The sequence below is a fragment of the Rutidosis leptorrhynchoides genome, chromosome 4, assembly GCF_046630445.1.
Source record: "Rutidosis leptorrhynchoides isolate AG116_Rl617_1_P2 chromosome 4, CSIRO_AGI_Rlap_v1, whole genome shotgun sequence".
Taxonomy (NCBI): domain Eukaryota; kingdom Viridiplantae; phylum Streptophyta; class Magnoliopsida; order Asterales; family Asteraceae; genus Rutidosis; species Rutidosis leptorrhynchoides.
This window is the reverse complement of record NC_092336.1, coordinates 576,238,525-576,254,363: the sequence shown is the minus strand read 5'-3', so window position 1 is coordinate 576,254,363 and position 15,839 is coordinate 576,238,525. Positions and strand designations below refer to the sequence as shown.

Below are 15,839 nucleotides of genomic sequence, written 5' to 3'. Positions count from 1 at the left end.
TGAATTCGATCAGAGAAGTGATTCTTTCAATTTGTTGGGCGATTAGCATTGCGATTTTTATGCCGGTTTGTTCTCGTGTTTTATCCTCTTTATTCTTTAAGTTGCTAGTTGGTTTGGTTAGGTTGTGTTTTGGTGAATAATATTACTTTGTCCCTCGAATATTCGTTACACATTTCATGATTATAAATTAAAATGAATTTTAAGATACAAAATGAACCTTCAAACTTAATTTACAGACTGTAAAGTACTTATGAGCGATAAAATCAAAATCATTTCACAATCATAATAATCATCATTATCAAATCATAAAAATAATGAAAAGAAAAACAATCATTCTCTTTACAAGTTATTACATTTTAATAGTAGAATCCTAGTTATGATGCACGTGTTTTCTGAAGTGGGTTGGTGTTGGTCTTAACCAACTTCTCCCACCAATCATACTCTTGTTCAAAAAGGGTGCACTCTCCTCGCGACTTAGTTCACGTGACCATCTCACCCTCTTTGATCTATTAGCCCCTGGACCATAACATTTGTATTCACGATAGTAAACAGTCCTGGAACCATTATTTAAAAAACACATGAATTTACCACATTGTGTCAATGAATATATAAAATGTGACACTAAGAATATTAGTAAAAAGTAAGTACCTTTGATTACGCGGATCGTCCCAATCACGCCATCCCTCTGGCGACACTGTATTCGACATGTATGTGTTTGCAAATATGACACGAGAGAACGGACCCCATGGTCTTCCTAGAGCCGTACCACTATTCAGTCCTGTTATTTTACAGCCCGCGAATACAAAACCTGTATTTTCTGATGGTGAGTTTCTATGTTGAGCCGTTATTACTCCCAAATTGTTGGCAAGTGAATTCAATTGGCAATTCTGCAATAAGTTTTATTAATACATTTTCATAATTAGAAAAAATAAAGACTAAATACGGGCTAATGTACAAATACAACACTAATGATACCTAAACGTATAATTTTAAGCAAAAAAACTGGATTTAAATTAAAATAGATTAAGGATCTAAGTGAGTTACAAATTAATTCGGGCCCTAACACATCTAACTTCACGTCTAATTGACAAAATCCAACGATACAAGTAAGTTAAAAAAGTACCAATTGTACTCATCAAGCAACTTAAACCACAAATAAATGTTGAACTCTAAAAATGAACCACATAAACATGTGCAATAGATTTTTAGAACTTACTTCAAAAAAAGAAGCAGCATTTCCGCAAATGAAATCTGTGGCTCCTTCAATATAACAATTGTAATAATAATGTCTACCATAATCATCAAGCAAGGTATCCTGATACGAAAGAATTCGACATCCATAAAACGCTGCACGATCTGCTGATACCCTTAACGCAATAGCTTTACCGCTCATCCCAAAAGTATTCTACACATTTAAAAAAAAAAAAAATCAATACTATCCACACAATTTTAAAAAATTCAATACTATCTACACATCTAAAACAGCTTTTACATCTTGAAAAAAAAACAACTATAAAAACAACATACTTGAATTGTGAGATATCTTGCAACAAAATCGGAAGCCATAACAGACATTGTTGGAGAATTGAATATGTCTCCACCATCGTTCCATGTTATAGTCGTGTTCGAGCCTTCGGTCCCACTTAGTGTTATAAAAGGTTTATCAGCCGGAACAACAATCTTTTCTCTAACAAAACAGAATTATTTTTAAGTGAAAATTCAAATTTTAAAGAAAAATAAACAAATGTAGTAAAACAAAAGATAAAGTAGAGAGTAAACCTGTAAACTCCGGGTTTAATTAAAATGTAAATAAGCTCTGAATTATTAGAAGCAACTGAATTAATGGCTTGTTGTATGGACTTAAAATCACCTTTCCCCGATTGATCAACAACTATCAAAACTGCATCCGTATTCGAAGAAAAAGAAGAAGAAACCGCCATTGATGACAACCAACCAACGCAAGGATTTAATTTAAGAAGCAATATCAAAACAAGGAAATATGTATAAGTGACAGCCATGTTAAAGTGAATCAATTTCTGTATTATTTGGAACTATATATCGTACAAATATAAATCATCAACAAAAAAATCGTAAAACAATAAATATAAGAAGGGATATCAAGGGGCATTTGAACAGATTTATTTATTGCGGTTACGAAGGGGGGTTTCACTGAAATTTATGAGTAAAATGGAATAAATTACGAGGAGAAGATTTTGCTAAACTAAATATGGAAAAGTAATGAAAATATTAATGATATATGTTGAATTTTATACGCACCAAAAAAAACAGGCGATACATGTGGGATTAGTGGGCCTGAGAAATCACGGAACGTGTAATGGGCACATAAAAATGTTAATGATAAATATAAATTGTTTTCCCGCTTTATTTTTCCTGCAAGCTTGCCTTTTTATTTTTATTTTTTTGAAAGCAAAACCATATCTATCTATATGTATAGAATATTCTAACAAATATTTACAAGATTATCATGGATTATATATTTTTTACAAAAGTTGGAGATTTTATTAAACTTGCAAAAGATACAACATCATGGGCCGCAAGACGTGGGCTTTACAATCCAAAACAAAACTCCAATTTAAAACATACACCACCTAAACCCATTACATATTAACCATGGGCATCTCCATTCCTACAGTCCAACAGAATCTTTTGCACTTCTCCTTGATAACCATAGGTGCGCCAGATTCTTTATGGGCCCCGATTGATAAGATTCGGTTTAGTAGGCAATCGGTCCCGGCTCAATCTCCATATGAAAATATTAAACTTTTTTTGGAAGACAAGGTAACCATTTGAACAGATTTGTAACCAGTCCACACAACTATGAAGCAATTAGCTATAGCATGGATAAATGTTTAGACAAGGTTTCTTTTGCCTTTAAACTCCTAATGTCTAAACTTCCATATTTCTTTAGAGAGATTGTTCTTTTTTTTTTTTTTCACCCCCAAAAGCTAGCTTGAAGGAGAAGAGGACACCTTGACTTATAAGTCACCCACTAGATTTAACTCTAGCCGATATGGGATCGTAACACCAGTTTATTTAGAATACCAATAGGAGCTTTGAAAAGAGAAAGATAATATAGAGGTAGGCTCCCCAATACTGATTTGACTAACGTAAGCCTTCCTCCAATTGATAATATTTTCACCTTCCATGATGAGAATAGAATTTTATTTTCTTTGTGTGTTAACGAAAGATAAATGGATAATATGCAATTGTGTTGTGTTGGTGGAATGGTAGGGATGATTCCGTGAATGATATTGAATAAGGGTAAAATAGTCACTTTCTCTTAATTGGTGTGTATTGATCAAATTGTAGTGTGGCAAGATCACGTCGGTCGTCCCTTATTGATATCCATAAACATAGTATTTTACTGAAAATACAAACATTTGATTTCCGCCAGCGCTATCAATAATAAAATTGACATATTCCTGGGTTCTCCATCATAGGCATCTTCCGTTTTCGATGGATATTGGATTCTTTATTTCTGTTGAGGGAAACATGTGATTCTGATTATCATAAAAATCTGCAATCGAAGTAGAAATCACAATCTGGTTGCCTTCCAGTGTAAAGACCCGTCCTAATCCATCCGGACGAAGTCCGCATCGATTATAAACGACTCACAATAGTTGGTTACATCGCGAGGTACTTGACCTCTATATGATACATTTTACAAACATTGCATTCGTTTTTGAAAAGACAAACTTTCATTACATCGAAAGTTGACGGCATGCATACCATTTCATAATATATCCAACTATAATTGACTTAACAATAATCTTGATGAACTCAACGACTCGAATGCAACGTCTTTTGAAATATGTCATGAATGACTCCAAGTAATATCTTTAAAATGAGCAAATGCACAGCGGAAGATTTCTTTCGTACCTGAGAATAAACATGCTTTAAAGTGTCAACCAAAAGGTTGGTGAGTTCATTAGTTTAACATAAATAATCATTTCATAATTTTAATAGACTACAAGATTTCATATTTCCATTTCTCATAAACATACGTCCCATACATAGAGACAAAATATCATTCATATGGATTGAACACCTGGTAACCGACATTCATAATATGCATATAAGAATATCCCCATCATTCCGGGATCCTCCTTCGGACATGATATAAATTTCGAAGTACTAAAGCATCCGGTACTTTGGATGGGGCTTGTTGGGCCCGATAGATCTATCTTTAGAGTTCGCGTCAATTAGGGTGTCTGTTCCCTAATTCTTAGATTACCAGACTTAATAAAGAGGGGCATATTCGATTTCAATCATTCAACCATATAATGTAGTTTCGATTACTTATGTCTATTTCGTAAAACATTTATAAGAGCGCATGCATTCTCAGTCCCAAAAATATATATTGCAAAAACATTTAAAATGGGAGTAATAAAACTCACGCATATAAATATTGTAAAATAGTTATTAAAACATTGCATGTATTCTCAGCCCAAAAATATATATAAAAAGGGAATAATGAAACTCATCATACTGTATTTTGTAGTAAAAATACATGTAACGACATTTGAACAAGTGTAGGGTTGGTCTCGAATTCACGAACCTCTAAAAGCTTAAAAAAATAATAAACCACCCGAGCCGAGACTCGAACCCGCGACCTCTTGCTCCCTGACCAAGCGCCCAACCGTTGATCTGTCATCTATTTTTCTGAATTAATAGATACCGAAATATATATAACTCCTATCTCTTTTTCTTTCTTCTTCTTCTTCAAAAATCAAAACCCATAACTATTCATCATCTCTTTCTTCCTCTCGTCATCAACATCGAGTTTCATTTTAATTCGCTGGCACATCGTATTCATCATCAATATCATACATCATCGAAGCATCATCATATCATCCATCATCATCTTCATTATCACAGTCAACATCTCCTTTCATCACCCGATCATCATAATACTATCATTTTAGTTGTATTATCACCATCGTTGTCCAATTTAAATCATCATTTTTAACATCAAGTCATCTTCATATCGCTATCATCATCATCACCAAACATTACACCATCGTTTTCTTCCATAATTTTCATTTTAACAAAAACAAAAAAAATAGAAAACGGAAACACTATTGCATCGTCTTCTTCGTCTTACTGTACCATCATCATCATGATACACCTTCACCATTTCATCTTCTTCGTTCGTATGGCAGCTTCAGAAAAACAGAAACCATCGCAGCAAAAGGAACAGTAGCAGCAATCCATAACAGGTGATGTGGGTTTGGTTTGAACATGAAATCATAGTAGAAACAGTAGTCTTCATTAATTCTCATCATCAACCTTAGTGTGGGTGTGGGTTGGGTCACATAAGGCAGCAGTAACAGCAAGAAGCAGTTTAAAAGTTCTGCTGTAAATCGAACCAGAAAACAGAAAACGAAGTGGGTTTCAAATGAGGTTGTGGTTTTCACGATAGAACAGCAGAAACAAAAGAGTAGCAGCAGGTTGTCGTGGCTGTGGATTTCGATTAAAAATAGAAAACAAAAATAGAAGCATAGCAGTAGTTTATAATGGTTTCGGTTAAGCTTGATTAAAATGGAAAAATAAAACGGGCACCAGCTGCAATAGGTGATGGATGGTGGTGAGTAGAGTAGATTGAAACAGTAGCAGCTAGTGAAACAGAAACGAGAATGTATGCAGCAGCAGTGGTAGTTATCGATTGGAAACAAAAACAGCTGTAGCAACAACATGTAATTAATGGTGGTTTCTTGGTGGAGTAAGGTTGTAGGGTGATGGTGGTCGTGGAAGAAGGTGTTAACGATGGAGGATGGTTGAGAGGATAATAGCTCTCGATGTTGAACGAGGGTGATTGTTGTTGTTCGAGCAAAATGATGCATATGTATATATGTATATTTCATACTCATATATGAATAATCAACTAATACAGTAATAATAATAATATAAAAAGTTAATAGTAAATCACATGTTCCTAAATTAAACAGTTAGCAGCCAGTGTTTTGGAATCATCTACCGACAGTTTTCCCATGCAGTGCTATATCGCGCCCATTGCTAAACAGTTAATGTATAAAAGTGATCCTAAAACTCTCAAACTTTTAGATTAAATATATTTAATTATTTCACTCATTAACTGTTTGAAACCTGATAAAAAAGGTTCGATAATTATTTATTTAATGTTTCAATTAATATGTACGGAGTACTAATATTTAAACTTAAAAAGGTAAAAAATATTTTTAACAAATCTAAAATCTTCGTAATCAATTTACAGTCCAACTTTTATTTCAATCCATCATGGACATGTACAATATCCATATTAAAACTAACAAAACATCAACCGAGTGTTACTGACGTTTACTAATTAAGCTCGAAATCATTTATATTCCCCTTATATATAAAAACAGTTTTAAAATAGCAAAGTTAATTACTAAAACAATTATATTATATATTTTTAAACAAATAGATTTAATATAACTTTATATATTTACAAGTAATATTTATATACATATTCATATATATCTATATATTCTATAGTTTCCATTAATCGCATTTCATTTTATTTATTTTACAATATAAATCCTAATACTCATATTATATAATATTCTAAATTATATTTCAAATTATATATACCTATATATATATATATATATATATATATATATATATATATATATATATATATATATATATACATATATATATATATATATATATATATATATATATATATATATATATATATATATGTTATCTATTTACAATTAGTTGTTCGTGAATCGTCGGGAATGGTCGAAAGCCAAATGAATATATGAAACAGTTCAAAATATTTGTGACTCAATATTACAGACTCTGCTTATCGTGTCGAAATCATATAAAGATTAAGTTTAAATTTGGTCGGAAATTCCCGGGTCGTCACATCCAGAGTAGTTCTGCACGTTTTATCTTAGACATGGGTCCGTAGGCCTTCTCTTTTGAAATGTTATCTTAAGATTTTTTTAAGCAGCATAGACACATTGTCCCTCCTAACTTGTAAAAAATACACGTAGTGTGTGCACATTCATCATCAACCAAAGACCTTCCCAAATGTTGCTTATTTTAGAGAGAAAAAGCCACAAGTTTTTCATAGCATTAACACTTAAAATTTTACAATCCCAAATGCCCTCTTTAAATCAATATAAGACAATTTTTGCCAAAAATAAAATATATCAAAAAAAGTTTTAGTATGGCTGAGATCTGGAAAACCAAGTAAACAAAATAAACCTAGGGAGCTGAAAGTAATTTATCATAAAGGTTTGGATGATTAAGTATGCCTTTTGAGTTTTGTATTTAGTGCATTTCGGCTTGATTAATTGAGTCTGCAGTAAATGCCGATCTATTGGCGACTTAAATGGCCGTTTAGAGCCTTACTTGAATTCCATACATGATTTAACCCATGAAAATTTGATTTTATCATTTTCATGGCGTCTAATTTTATTTTTTGTTATCATTATATAATTTCTTCTCCTACTTATTGACTGGAGGTCCCTTAGAAGAAATCTCTCTATCTTGTAGCACGTACCAAAAATAGAAACTAAAAAATTGTGGAATTTCAGACCAAAGATGACTAGATCACAAATTAAAGGTTTCCAACATGTCAATCATTCAAAAACTGTATATAAACACAGGTCTAGAAAGTATCCATTGCTGCATTGATAAAGCTCTGTTTTGTTACTTGTGTACATTGATCAGTTAAAAAAAATTAAACCAACAAGGATGCAAACACTTGGTTGCATCAGTATTAGAAAATGACGACCACCCATAAAAACTTACAAAAATGACAACCCATAAAAACTTACAAAATCACCCCCTAAACTATGGTCCAACCAAGAACTTTTTCAGGGGTATAAAATGTAAAATTATTATTTTATTAATTAAATTTAAGCAAACTTCATCCAAATTTTTAACAGGTCGTATCTTTCCATTCACCGCGAATTAAATTTTTTCGACACCACCCTTCAACTCAAAATAATTTTACGAACACAATGCAACTAACTATACGCGAAACGAACGCTTTATAAAAATCGCTAAACATTTCGAGCTATCTTTCATACATATATATACACATATAATAAACAACCCAAACTAACTAATCATATCGATGGTTTCGTACAAAATACAAAAAAACTAATTAACCCACCATACAATTAATCTAATATTTTCCCAATCAATTCGAACTTCTAAATATTCATCACCACTGCCTCGTTTAAAGAGGTGGCAACAAAAACACATTACTTTAAAGTGTCTCTTATTTACAAGGGAAAACAAACATTCTAACTCATATTAGGTACATATACACGTAGTGTGTACACATTGACTTGAAACCACGGTCCCATCAGTTAACGGGTTACTGAATGTAGTACTGAATGCAGAACCTGCTGTGATCAAAGTACGAAGCTCACATGTGTAAAACAATTCTTCTGCCAACAAGCCTTTCTCGTAACAAATGTATCAGACCGCCCGAATGTTGCCCTGCCAAGATAAGGGATAAACTAGTCAACAATCAGAGAAAAAGATTAACGAGGGCACACCAAATAGCATCAGTTAAGAGTAACACTTAATGTGATATTGAATACCTCCACTTCACATGATCGAGGCACAGCCACCCATGATTAGCACAACCAGATTAAAACTTGAAAATACTGACTACACCAACATTTTCCACACATGATATTGGTAGTGAACGTTTTCATTGGTGAAGAAACAGCACATTTCGAAACAGTAGCCATGAAAAACTATCCCACGTCGTGATCTACTGAATGACTACAACAAAAGCTTGACTAGCAAAATTAATTAGTAAAGAATACAAAGACAAACCTGGGATTCAGTGATCACGGTGGCTCGACCCGAATGTAGAACCTGTGACACATATGGAGTTAGAATATGCTGCAAGAAATGTTGCGTGTGTGTTCAAAATGACAACGAACCCACATTTAATGCCACGGTTACTTGATAATTATACACATCCGTCTATTGAAGTCACACTCTATGTTCTTACTATAATTTCAAATTTAACTTATATGGATGCGGTCATTCTTATGACGACTTCAGTATTACGGGATTGTTAATGAATAACTGTAAATACTTAAAATTTATCTACTTCAAATGCATAACACATACGAATTTATATATCGAGCATATATCTTGGACCGAATCAAAATTACGTCTGATGCATGAACATCCCAATATTCGCGCCAATGTGTGCATTTTATTGGTAAGTATGAACTTCTTATGGTTTATACTAATCATTACAGCGAGCATGTTAAAACATGAAAATCGAATTAGTGTCAGACACATATTCTTCTTGTTCATATTGAGGAAACACAAGGAATTATTGGGCTATTAATTGATTGTTGCTCTAAATTGGACGAAAATACTCGCACTAGCACTTGTGTTGTAGTAAGATACATATTTTATTAGTTTTGCCGCAACACATTGTTTATGTATGTTGGATAAGCAAATTCTAATTTTTTTATTTGTTTTTTAGAATGGTAATGCAGCCTCCCACAATGATACATTGTATGAAAAACTTAGAAGATCAATTCCTCAACATACAACACGTCGTTGTACCTGTTGTGAGAGGTTGTATTACCAACCAAAAAAATAAAAGATCAACATCTGCTCATCCAACATATATAAGCAATGTGTTTCAACAAAACTAATGAAACATGTATCTTACTGCAACACAAGCACTAGTGTGAATGTGTGCCAGAGTAACAATTAACCAATAGGCTGATAATTCCATGTGTTTCCTATAAATGAACAAGAAAAATAAATCTCATAACTAATTCTATTTTCATGTTCCAGCATACACGCTCTAATGATTATAATAACCAGGAGAAAAACAAAACGGTGCAAGATAACCAGGAGAAAAATTAGAGTCAAAGGAGAACTAGGTTACCCGAGGAAAACAAAAAGGGAAAAAAACAAAGAAAGAAAAAAAAAAACAAAGAAAAGGGAGCGATGGAGCCGTTTTAGTTTTTATTTTTTAAAAGAATAAAGAAAAATACATGTCACTTTTTGATTCATATACACTTTTGTCTCATAAACTTACAGTTATGCATCTAAATTAATCTATAGAGTTGAACTTATATTATTATTATAAGTATAATTAAGGGTATAATAGGTATTTAGGTGTAAATAGATCAAAAAGTGGTGTGTTAGGATCACCTCCCATACTAAGAGAGGTCCCAATGGTGACAATCAAGTCTTTCAGGACTATTGTCACATCAGCACTTCCTTATTGCTAGCCCATTGGACCTATGATCACCAAAGTGCCAATTTACAGCACATAACGTGTACAACAAAAAACAACCTTTTAAGCCGTAAACACTTGTATAAGCAATCCCAAATACTCTTTTAAACCAATTAAAAATAATTATTAAAAGAAGTATTAAGCTCACATATGTACATAAATCGAGGGCCTACAGGATAAAACCGCCATGGCTAAAATGTTTACTCTGGCAGTGAAAGTATCTCAAAGTTTGACCCTTCATCTCAAAAGAATATGATGCTACATCATAGGCTCTCATAGCCCACATTTTTTTTTGGTGCATACATTATAATTATTATTTCCCTTCTGAAAAAAGTAAGTTACACAAATCGTCCATGTATGTGTTAGTGGTTGAAGCTTTAAACTACCTTAGCATTGAATGTACAGAAATTGCTACGAATTACCTTTATGAAAGCATCTATATGAGAGGGCTTACCGAAGGGAGAGTGGATAATAAACTAGTCAGCAATATCAGAACAGAAACATTAAAATGATATTGAAGTGGTGACCAAAAAGACTTTGCAAGGCCTTTATCAGCTACCTGCACTCCATATGATCGAGGCATAGCCACACATGATTTGCACGACCTGCAGATTAAAACATGGAATTATTGACTGCACCAACTTTCTGCAAGAATAGGTGTTAATATTATGCAAGGACCGATTATGATTTAATCGCTCATGAATAACATAAAAATATACAAATGAAAATAAGGATCTTCAAGAAAGAAAACCGCCCCTCCGTGTTTTTCCAAACAACATTATAAACAACAGCAATAGAAACGGATGCTACATTGTCATCACTAATTGAGTACAACATAAGCTAATAGCAAATTTAATAAGTAAATAACAGAAACACAGGCATGAGATGCATGTTTGTAACAGAATATGTGTAGTGATCATGGTGCCTCGTACTGAATGTAGAACCTGCTGTGATCAAAGTACGAAGCTCACATGTGTAAAAAAATTCTTCTGCCAACAAGCTTTTCTCGCAACAAATGTATCAGACCGCCCGAATGTTGCCCTGCCAAGATAAGGTATAAACTAGTCAACAATCACAGAAAAAGATTAACGAGGGCACACCAAATAGCATCAGTTAAGAGTAACACTTAATGTGATATTGAATACCTCCAGTCCTCCACTTCACATGATCGAGGCACAGCCACCCATGATTAGCACAACCAGATTAAAACTTGAAAATACTGACTACACCAACATTTTCCACACATAATATTGGTAGTGAACGTTTTCATTGGTGAAGAAACAGCACATTTCGAAACAGTAGCCATAAAAAAGTATCCCACGTTGTGATCTATTAAATGACTACAACAAAAGCTTGACCAGCACTATTAATTAGTAAAGAATAGAAAGACATACCTGGGATTCAAGTTTTAACATATAAATGAGTAGTGATCACGATGGCTCGACCCGAATGTAAAACCTGTACTGACACATGTGGAGTTAGAATATGCTGCAAGACCTGTTGCGTTTGTGTTCCAAATGACAACGCACTCATCATTTGTTCCTCAACTCCTTGACAAAGGTCTCTTGAACCCACATTTAATGCCACGATTACTTGATAATTATACATATCCGTCTATCGAAGTCACACTCAATGTTCTTTCCATAATTTCAAATTTAACTTATATGAATGCGGTCAGTTCTTATATTGACAACTTCAGTATTATGAGATTGTTAATGAATAACTGTAAATACTTGGAATTTATCTACTTCAAATGCATAACACTTACGAATTTATATATCGAGCAAATATCTTGGACCGGATCAAAATTACGTCTAATGTATGAACATCCCAATATTCGCACCAATGCGTGCATTGTTGTACGAGAAAATTTGCCGGCATAATAAAGCGTTTTATTCTTTATTGGTAAGTATAAACTTCTTTATGGTTATACTAATCATTACAGTGAGCATGCTAAAACATGAAAATAGAATTAGTGTCAAGATATATTCTTCTTGTTCATATAGAGGAAACACAAGGAATTATCGGGCTATTGGTTGATTGTTGCTCTAAACTCGACAAAAATACTCGCATTAGTACTTATGTTGTAATAAGATACATATTTTATTAGTTTTGCCGCAACACATTGTTTATGTATGTTGGATAAGCAAATTCTGATTTTTTATTTGTTTATAGATTGGTAATGCAGCCTCCCACAATGACATGTTGTATGAAAAACTTAGAAGATCAATTCCTCAACGTACAACACGTCGTTGTAGTTGTTGTGAGAGGTTCTATTACCAACCAAAAAAATAAAAGATCAATATCAACATATATAAGCAATGTGTTTCAACAAAACTAATGAAATATGTATCTTACTGCAACACAAGCACTAGTGTGAATGTGTTCGTCCTAGCCAGAGTAATAATTAACCAATAGGCTGATAATTCCATGTGTTTTCTATAAATGAACAAGAAAAATAAATCTCAAAACAAAATTCTATTTTCATGTTTTAGCATACGCGCTCTAATGATTAGTATAACCATTTAAAAGTTGATACTTACCAATAAAGAATAAAAGGCTTCATTATGCCGATAAATTCTCATACAACAATGCATATATTGGCGCGAATATTGGAATGTTCATGCATCAGAAAAGATTTTGATTCAATCCAAGATATTTGAAGTAGATAAATTTTATATATTTACAGTAATTTATTAACAAACCCGTAACATTGAAGTCATCAATAAAAACAACTACATACATATAAGCTAAATTTGAAATTATAGAAATAATATTTAGTGTGACTTCGATTTACGAAGCCACATAACTATAAGTAACCTTAGACATTAAATGTGAACTTAAGAAATCTTTGCCAAGGAGTTAGAGAACAAATAATGGATAAATTGTCATTTTAAACACAAACGCAAATATCTTGCAGCATACTCCAACTCAACATGTGTTAGAAGTTTGACTATATGTCAAGAAATTCCATGCTGTAAAAACGTATACAAATTTCATTCACCAAAGACCAACTAGGCCATGTAACATGCGCACAATTTACGATTTTTGCTACATTACAAAACCATTTCAAAGAAAATAAAAAGAAGACTGTTTTCTCTCGTACAAAACAGAGGTGACAGAACTATTAAATAAATTTGGGGATGACATTATAAACTTTTTGGTCCAAGCTGGCGGCAGCCTCAACCGGAAAGCTGGAAACCGCCGGTGAAGACGCCGGAAACGAAACCAACCACACCACCACAACGCCAGGAACTGCAGAGATCGTGCAACTCCACATCGAGAAGAATAATGGAAGTCGGAAACATCAACCAAACGCCGGAACAAAGAATGAAAAATAAAATCGAGCGAGCAAACAACAAGATCCAAGCAAGAAACAAAGAAACAGACCAACACTACTAACCTATGCACGAGAACGGCGCGAAAGAGAAGCAAAAGCAGCCGGAAAACAGAACTTCTCGCCGGAAAAAGAAGGAAGCCGGCGCCGGAGACAAAAACAATGGGAAAAAACTAAATGATCCCTCCCCGGAGAGAAACACGGTGGTAAATCAATAACAACAGAAAACAAGAAGATCAACGAAGAAAAGAAGAAAAAAAAAGGCAAAGGAAAAAAAAGAGAGAAGAACTCACCGAGTAAAACTTAGCCAAAACGCAAGATCCGGTAAGACAAGGGGTCCTCTGAACCACCGGGGAGCTGCCGATGGCCGGAGGAAGGAGATCGGTATCCGGAGATCACAAAACGGCGTAAGATAACCAGGAGAAAAATTAGGGTCAAAGGAGAACTAGGTTACCCGAGGAAAACAAAAAGGGAAAGAAAGAAAGAAAGAAAAAGAAGAAAAAACAACAAAGAAAAGGGAGCGATGGAGCCGTTTTAGTTTTTATTTTTTTAAAAGAATAAAGAAAATACACGTCACTTTTTTATTCATATACACTTTTTTCTCATAAATTTATAGTTATGTGTCTAAATTAATCTATAGATCTAAATTAATCTATAGAGTTGAACTTATATTATTATTATAAGTTAATTAAGGGTATAATAGTTATTAGGTGTAAATAGATCAAAAAATAGTGTGTTAGGATCACCTCCCATACTAAGAGAGGTACCAATGGTGACAATCAAGTCTTTCAGGACTATTGTCACATCAGCACTTCCTTCTCATAACTAAACTCAAGACTAAACACCACCAATCATGGCATACTCCCTCAAATAAATTGGAACCCACTTATATTATTTAATTAAAGAATGTACAAGTTTTAATATTACTTGTACAATGAATAAATACATACCTCTCCGTCCTCAAACATTTTACAAAGGGCTAACACGAGGACTAACAGGAGGACTAGCCGCTGCCAATGACATCCTCCTGGGCTAGGGTGTGAACGGGGAGCAAGACACATTGGGACCTCTCTAATAGTATACTACCATTCCATATCTATTTCTTTTCTTTTTTTTTCTACGAATAAAACCATCCCCACAATCACGTTGGGTCCCTATTCTAGATGATAGTCTCGAGCGACGAGACCCGTAGCAAATAAATTGCGCACATTGATGTAGTGTGGAGTATAATTTACACATAGACAAAAGACAATTAAAATTAAATAATTTAATTTCTTTTTATTGTATTTTTTCAAGGTCATATGAGAAAATGATATATAATTTTTTTTTAAAAACATAAAAACATACACTTTTTATTTTTTCATAAAATACATCATTCGTTCGAACATATCCGCACAATTTCTGCCCGAACTCCTATCAGCAAGTTTTTTCATGATCGTAACTGATTAATTGGCTTGATGTACTCATTAAGCACGTTCAAAGAACATGTTCAAGCTGGTAGACATTAAACTACGCCGATAAGCATGGCCAAGAACAATGCTATGGCTCTGTGTGCTATGTCCGAACACTTCGGGGCATGTAAATGTTCGGGCTTGGAGACTTTTGAACTCCAAAATCCTCAATGACCAAGAAAATAGGTTACAACTCCGTGTGTCTTGTTTGAACGTATCCGAACATGGTCAAGTTCGAGCTCCAATAAATTATGTTCGAACTTATTTTTAAGAAAAAAAACAATCTCAAGTTGAATAAATACACATTTATTAGTTATGTCCGAACATTTGTCTTTATTATGTTATGTACTACACTGACTGATACATTGTTCTAAACGAATTCACAGGCACGGTTTACCCGTGGGGGTGACTCTAATGTACGTGGCCAATCCGGAGCAGTCCGTAACCGTCTCCCAAACCTTCGCTGGATACTGTAACTGAATTTGAATTACCCGCACTGGAAGATCATTCACATTGGTGTTTCTTGTTAGTCCAGTGGTAGATAGATTTCGCAACCCATGTGGCCATGCGTCTCCCAAGCCTTCGTTGGCCACTCCAAGATTTGAACGCGCAATCTCTCGCTTTGTAGTACATAATACCTATCGATCTGTTTACACTTTTGCTCACCTTTTGAAAATGATCACGAGTGTATGCATTGCCACAATGGTTTATGGGGTTGATGATGACCAAATTTCAACAATTCCATGATTCATGTATTTGCTCCACCATATTTTCGAAT

General features: G+C 33.8%; 1 protein-coding gene and 1 long non-coding RNA gene across 3 annotated transcripts; both read right to left on the bottom strand.

The window, feature by feature from the left end:
* Positions 1–370: 370 nt before the first annotated feature.
* LOC139842807 (putative pectinesterase 11) lies at positions 371–2,006 on the bottom strand. Its single transcript, XM_071832912.1, has 5 exons — positions 1,780–2,006; positions 1,528–1,687; positions 1,217–1,405; positions 649–887; positions 371–554 (listed from the first exon to the last, which is right to left on the bottom strand). Exons 1-5 carry the CDS (start codon positions 1,938–1,940, stop codon positions 371–373), a joined length of 933 nt encoding a protein of 310 aa, XP_071689013.1. The 5' UTR covers positions 1,941–2,006.
* An 8,252-nt stretch (positions 2,007–10,258) lies between these two features.
* On the bottom strand, positions 10,259–14,075 carry LOC139845446 (uncharacterized). 2 transcript variants are annotated; one of them, XR_011758317.1, is made up of 3 exons: positions 11,419–12,975; positions 11,245–11,314; positions 10,259–10,878 (listed from the first exon to the last, which is right to left on the bottom strand). It is a non-coding gene; the product is annotated as an uncharacterized lncRNA (long non-coding RNA). The 2 variants fall into 2 exon arrangements; XR_011758316.1 differs by lacking the exon at positions 10,259–10,878 and adding an exon at positions 13,904–14,075 and having other exon boundaries at positions 10,893–11,314; positions 11,419–11,625.
* Between the last annotated feature and the right edge of the window lie 1,764 nt (positions 14,076–15,839).